Source organism: Terrapene carolina, unplaced genomic scaffold, assembly GCF_002925995.2.
Source record: "Terrapene carolina triunguis isolate 2854851 unplaced genomic scaffold, T_m_triunguis-2.0 Scaffold33370, whole genome shotgun sequence".
NCBI lineage: Eukaryota > Metazoa > Chordata > Testudines > Emydidae > Terrapene > Terrapene triunguis.
In genome coordinates, this window is record NW_020697721.1 from 598 (window position 1) to 7,639 (window position 7,042).

The 7,042-nt window shown below is 51.6% G+C and overlaps 1 protein-coding gene across 1 annotated transcript; it reads right to left on the minus strand.

The window, feature by feature from the left end:
• Nucleotides 1-416: 416 nt before the first annotated feature.
• LOC112113119 (zinc finger protein RFP-like) lies at nucleotides 417-4,739 on the minus strand (the record flags this gene model as incomplete). The annotated part of the gene is made up of 5 exons (XM_026663358.1): nucleotides 4,316-4,739; nucleotides 2,743-2,838; nucleotides 1,911-2,141; nucleotides 1,241-1,263; nucleotides 417-532 (listed from the first exon to the last, which is right to left on the minus strand). Coding segments are annotated over exons 1-5 (883 nt in total), but the record flags the coding sequence as incomplete, so codon positions are not given.
• Between the last annotated feature and the right edge of the window lie 2,303 nt (nucleotides 4,740-7,042).

The following is a 7,042-nucleotide window of genomic DNA, read 5'->3' on the forward strand; positions in this document are numbered from 1 at the left end:
CAGCACATCCAAAGGTTGCCGATCCCTGCTTTAAATCATGATTTGAGGACGTCAGTAACTCGGCCAGAGGTTAGGGGTCAATTGCAGGAGTGGGTGGGTGAGATTCTGTAGTCTGCAGTGTGCAGGACATCAGACTAGATGATCATGATGGCTCCTTCTGGCCTTAGTCTTTGAGTCATTTTTTCCTTTGAGTCATTTCTTACTTTAAGGGTAATGGTCATGGCAAGGCATGCTTTTGGTAGAAATAAAGGTTTCAATTAATCAATCTGAGTGACTTGGACCTCAAGTGTCTGGCATTCTCACCCAACAATTAAATGGAAGCATCATCTAAGTGTGAACCAATTCAGCAGCACCATTCTCTTCCCACAGTCACAGAGGCTCATCCCAATTTCCATTCCTAGATCCCTTCTAGGTACCTTTGAACTTCCTCAGAGCCTCCAATAGTGCAATATTTTTCTGAGAGAAACCACTGACTCGCTCTTCCAGTTCAGGAGAAATCTCCTCTCGCTGCTGGCACTGCTCCTTCTCAAACCTGGAGAGAAACAATTTCACGTCATTATATTTCATTGTGTGACTCATAAGTTCTGGCTAGTGAGTCGCTGCTCTAATGGGCCTGGAGTTAGAATTCCACTTCCCCCAGCCTCAGAGCAGGTGTGACACAGCCCATGGCCATACAACCTTCCCTTCAAAGGACTCATTAATATTCTTCAACTCTGGTCTGGAGAGATCAGCTCTGGGGACAAAAGGGGAATTGTGTCTCTGTGGCCAATTCACTCCTTGGCCTCCATGCTCTGGGGGACAGCAGGTTCCCAGGTGAAGTGCTGTAGAAATCTGCCCTCTAGGAACTAGACTGAGACACCAACTCCCCCCTCCACAGCTCATTCCACACAGGTCTCCAAACAGTCCTCAGGTGGGAAAGACTCTTGATCGCTGCTGCCCTGGCCTGAATGGTGACCAGTGCCCCAGCAGTGACAGGTCCATCCTCATAGTCCTGAGGCCACCAGTCCCCTAGGGATGTGATATCTCTATGAAATACTTGAGGTCAGTCTTTGCCATTGAATAGTTAATTCCAGAGTCATCTGTAGAAGAGTGAGCATCCCAGGATGAAGTTGATCAGAGATTCATATCCAGCACATTTTCCCACACATTTTGCTGGAGAGACCTGGGGAGATGAGGTGCTAACATCACCAAGCTCTTTAGCTTTGTGAAGTGTGAGGGGGAGTGAGAGAGAGTCACCTACCTGCTCAAGGTGCTTCTGATGTCCTAGAGGAGAGAGAGAGAGAAAAGAATCTCAGTCCCCTCTGACACACACACAGGGGATTCCAGGGAAGGGATTTAGGAAGTATGGGGAAGCGAGGCCCTGCCCTGGCCCCAGGGCCATGGATTCCCTGAGCTAATGGGGCTTTTCCATCTCCCCTATCTCTGTGTCTGTGACTCTGCAAAGAATAATAGTTATTCACATGTCAGCAATGCACACGCCGAGTTACACCATGGTTTCCGATGGCTGGACTCCTGTGCTTATGATTCAGGAGCCCTCCCTTCCCTGTGTGGGGATCTGGCATGTTTCTAATGACTGATGCTGGTTTCCAATTGTCCCTGGGGGTGCTCAACCCCACCCTCCACCCCCACTCCAAACCTTCCCCCAATGCCACACCCCAGCCCAACTCTTCTCGCTCCTACTCCACCCCCACCCTGCCTCTTCCCCACCTCCTCTTGTGGGCACACTCCCTCCCCAGTCCTCCCCCTCCATCCCAGCAACTGCTGCACACAGTCGAACAGCTGATCGCAAATAGGCAGGTGGTGCTGGAGGGAGGGGGAGGAGTTGATCGGCAGGGCAGCTGACAGACGGCACTGAGGGGGGGGAGCTGGCTACCTTGCAGCACCCACCTGTGTTTCTCACTCAGTCTCACCTGCAGGAATTCACTTGCTGGCTTCTGACACTTCCCCTCCATCTCACTGATCAGCTCACTGAGACGGGAAATCTGCTCGGAGAGTTGACTGACATTTTCATTCTGTATCTTCACAATCTCCTCATCCAGCTTGTCCAGCTGGGCCAGCAGGAGTCGCTCGTGTTCCTCCAGGAACTGCTGCAGTTGCTGAAATTCAGACACAATCTTCTGCCTCTCGGTTTGTGTTTGTTTCTATATGAAAATAAGGAAAAGGGCTGGTCAGGGACATGGATGGAGCCCGGGATCCTTTCATGGAGAGCTGAGTGTGCAGGAGGATGAATTTCTTTGAAAATCAAAAGATTTCTGACATTTGACTCTATCTTGTGTGTACTAGGCAGGAGATTCTCTCACACCTTCCCCTTTGGCCCTGGTATCCCTCTGTAAGGGATGTTTCCATGCCTGTCATGGTCAGCATATTGTTATTTATGGTTTGTGGAAATTCAGACCCAGAGCAGCAGGAGGCAGGACTCAGCACTACACTGACAGAGATGCCTGGGGAGTTAAAAGAAACAAACATTTAAAAAATGCACAAAATGACCAGACACAGTGGACAGCACTTCACGGGGACATTCAGTTCACTTGGGGAGGATTTCTGGGCAAGCCACAAGGGCTAGACATTAACTCATCAACTGCAACGGAAGCTTAGGGCTTGTCTACACACGAATCTAACCCAGCAATCCATGATGATGGAGAAACACACACAAGCCCATGTTCACCAAGGCCACACAGGAATCTGCCTCCAAACAGACCTCCCACTGCCAGTCCCTGCCGGTTCATAACAACAGGAACCTACCAGATACTCCCGGCTATTCCCCTCTCTAGTCGTTTTGAATCCCAGCAGCTTTTCTCTCTCTTCCCTCAGAGTCTTCAAATGGGCCTGGATTCTTTCCTGAAGAAAGAGAAATGATTTGGAGGTTTCATCTGAATACTTGAGAGGTTCTTGGAAGTGGGTGTTTTTCCAATTGAAACCCAAGATGACTGGTTCTAATCGCTTTGTGACATCAGGACCACGAAGGAGATGAAACCTCATTAATGGAGATTGGGAGCATGTCATATTCTGACTTGTTACCAATTCAGGTTCAGTGTTTAGCCCAGTGATCTCCTCTAGTGCAGGCCGGCAGCATCTGAGTTTAATCCTTCATGGAGCAACACGGAAGTTCACAATCCCAGTGAGAAACCCCCTCTCCCTGCTGGGCCTGGGACCTTTATCAAGGCATTGCTCCCTCCTAATGGACACACTTCATCCCTGGCCAGGGCTGATGCTAAGATGGCAGCATGGCAAAGTGGTTCGGGTCTTGGATTGGGTCTGGGGAGATCTGGGTTCTCTGCTAAGCTCTCTCACTGACATGCTGAGTGACTGTGGGAAACTCGCCGCCCCACTTTATGCCTCAGTTTCCCTTCCCACCTTTTGTCTAGCTAGACCAATGGTCATCTACTGGTCGATTGCGATTGACTAGTCGATCCTGGAGACTCTCCCAGTCGATCGTGATCTCCGGCAGCACAGCGGGGTTGCCATTGCTGCTGAGGCTGGCTCCCTGCCTGCCTCAGGCATACGGCACTCCTAGAAGTGGCCAACATTCCCACGCAACCTGGGGTGAGGGCAGGGTTCTCTGTATGAATCTCCTGCCTGCAGCACCGCCCCCGCATTTCCCATTGGCTGGGAATGGGGAACTGTGGCCAATGGGAGCTGCGGGAGCGGTGCCTGCAGAGAGGGGCAGCGCGCGGAGCCACATCCCTCCCTCAGGGGCCACAGGGGTGCAGTGGCCCCTTCCGGGAGTGGCGTAGGGCCAGGGCAGGCAGGGAACCTGCCTTAGCCCTGCTGCACCAATGACCGGGAGCCACCTGAGGTAAATTAGTGCCGCCCGGCTGGAGCCAGCACCCATTACCCCATCCTGCACCCAGCACCCCATACCACCTCCTGAACCCCAACCCCCTGCACCAGCCCAGAGCCCCCTCCTTCACCCAAACTCCCTCCCAGAGCTTGCACCCCTCACCCCTCCTGCACCTCAACCCCCTGCCCCAAGCTGAGCCCAGAGCCCGCATCCCTACTCAAATCCCTGCCCCAGACCAGTGAAAGTGAGTGAGGGTGGGGGAGAGCGAGTAACGGAGAGAGGGGGGTATGGAGTGAGTGGGGCTTTGCAGGGGGCATCAGGAAAGGGATGGGGTAGATCCTGCTTTCAAGTCTTGATATTTTGCCTCTGTTGCCATACTGCCAGACCATTAATTTTGCTATAGCATCTCCCCGTACAATGAAGACTTTACAGAGCTGAATGATAACTCACACCTGTGACAGGTAACTCTCAGTGAAATTAGCCTGTAATTAAAACCCAAAAGTTAATCTATTAAATCTGACAGCAATTCCCTACCTTGTACTCCTGGGCAGCCTCCTGTATGGGAACCACTCTGTGAGTGCGGTGAGCCCGGGATCTGTCGCACACCACACAGATGGGGGTTTGATCCTCTTCACAGAACAGTTTCAGAGCCTCCTGGTGTTCCCCACACACCCCGTCCCCTCCTGCTCCTTTTGCTGCCTGTAAACTCAGCCGCTTGGCGATTTCTACCATGTTTGCCAGCTGCCTGTTGGGCCTGTTGTTTCTCTGTTGCACAGTTTCTCTGCACTGAGGGCAGGAGGCGGCTGTATCGGATCCCTCCCAGCACTGGCTGATGCAGGCTCGGCAGAAATTGTGCCCACACTCCAGAGTGACAGGTTCTGTGAAATACTCCAGACAGACGGGACATGTCGCTTCCTCCTGGAGACTTTCCACGGGGTTCTCTGCAGCCATGACTCCCTCTGGGCAGTGGATCAGGGTTAGTTTCAATTTCCTGAATTCACACTATGCCCCGCCTGCGGCAGCAAGGGGGTGTTTCCCTTCCTGAAAATGATTCCTGCTGTTTGCTGAGCAGGAAGGACCCAACCAATTTCACCCCTGGAGGCTTTAGTGAAAAAATGTACAGTCACACCTGTGACAGGTAACTTTCAGTGAAATTAGCCTGTAATTAAAACCCAAAGGGCTCCCGGCCTGCAATCAGCCCCTGTGCTGGTGTGGAGGGTCACTGAGGCATCCCCCTGCGAGGATGAGCCTGCAGAATATTTTTATAATATATAATTTTGACAGACAATGTTTATTTTAAGCAATTTTTATATTCATTGATTTAAACTTTCAAAGTTGTACAAGAATCTAGATTTTAAGCATATCATTTCAATTAAAATTTTCACAGTTGTGGGAAATTGTGGGGGGATCAGACAATATTTTGGTCAGACCAGAAATATTTAATGACACTAGATACTGAGATTCAAAAAGTTGAAGCTTTAGAACTGTTACAATTGTCTGTGAGCAGGTAAATCTCCTCCCTCCCCCAGCAGCACCCCCAGGGCAGTAACCCAGTGCCTCCCTCACCACCACACGGACCAAGGCTGAAAGTCCATCTAATGGCACCTCAGGGGCCTGTGGAATGTGCTGGGATCTCAGCCTGGGCCCTAGTGGGGCAGGTGACCCTGTAACACAACCACACACAGCAAAGCCTGCACCCATTTTCTCCCTGTTTATCAGTCCCAGCAGAGAGTCCAGGGGCTGCAGGGAAGCCAAGCTCCTGTCCCCCAGGTGAGGGCTGGGACCCAATGGCCGAGGGCAGCAGGTGTGCAGGGAGCTCACACTAGGGGCCTGCAGGGTACATAGCGTGGGATAAACAGAGACCTCTCAGGCCACTTGCCCATTGCGGCTGCAGGAGGGGATGTGGGGACAGACTGAGGAGGCCTGGGGCAGTCTGGGAAGCCGCCATCGGGGACAAGAAGAGGGAATTCAGCTGTGGTGGAGAAGCCGTGCCGCGCAGAGATGCTGCTGTGGATGCAGCTAGTTACCCAGGTCCATTGTTGCAACAGTTTAACAACGTGGTTAATGGAGACGTTGCAGCTCAGCGGAGTGAAGTGCTGATCTTTTACTGGTCTCCGCGCGGCTTGAGATTTGCAGGCATCGTTCAAACACCTTTCCCCTGCTGCTGTCTCAGGTACCTGGGTCTTCACTCAGCATTGCAGAGCAGAGCAGATTCACTGCTTTGGTAGAGGGTTACAGAAGGAAAAAGACTGGAATGGTACATACAGTACCTGTTATTTCTCTCCCCTGGCTGTCGGATGTACCATGTGCAGCTGGTTACTGAGAGACATTCAGTTACACAGCTGGGGGGGCATTTTTGTACTCTACCCTTTTCTCAGTAAATGGTGGCTGTAACTTTATCCATTTCGGTCCCTTTGGCATCATTGGGACACTGAGACTTTTCAGGATCAGGACACTGAATCGTAAGCTTTCCGGGTCTATTTGCTCAGTGTCTGCTCAGAGCTCAGCACCATGGGGGGCCTCGTTCTCCTTAGACTGTAATGCAAACAGACGTACAAACATTGAGCAGATGGGTAAACTGAGGCAGGCAGAGGGTTTGTTCAATAGGCCCCCTATTCAGAGGCTTCAAGGGCTAATGCAGACCTTAGCAGCAGCTGGGCAAGTCCTGAGCTCCAGCCAGAGCTGCATCCCTGGTTTAATGGTCCTCAGGGGCTTTGCCAGGGTGCAGAGTAAATGAGGTGCAGCTTCACCCTGGCTGCACCCCTCTATCCCTTTCCACCCCTTCCTCCTCCAGCCTGTCCATGCCCCAACTCCACTCCCTCCCGCCCCTCCCAGGAGCACTCCCTGTGCCTGCAGCTGCTGGGGAGGAGGCACAAACAGCCAGGCTAGCTGGCACAGGAGCCAGAGCACAATGATGGACTGGGTCCAAATGTCAAGAATGTCTTTTTATGTAGGATTCAAATTTGGGTACTGACCTAAGTGCTTAGGGGCTGGGTCTCCATGGTGCTGGGCACCCGCAGCGCCCACTGACTCCAGCTACAGCTGCGATTGCAGATGGAACACGTGCCCTGGAGTCCTGTATTTTGAAGAGGTAAATCAAGACACACAGATTTAGGCCACTGTTTTAAATTTAGGCCTTACTGATTTGCCCATTGTGATGTTATTGAAATGAACTCTGACCATATAGATCATTGTTGCAACCAAGGTCCTATAGTTGCACCAAATATTGTACAAAGAAGGTCAAGTAAGGTGTCTATGAAA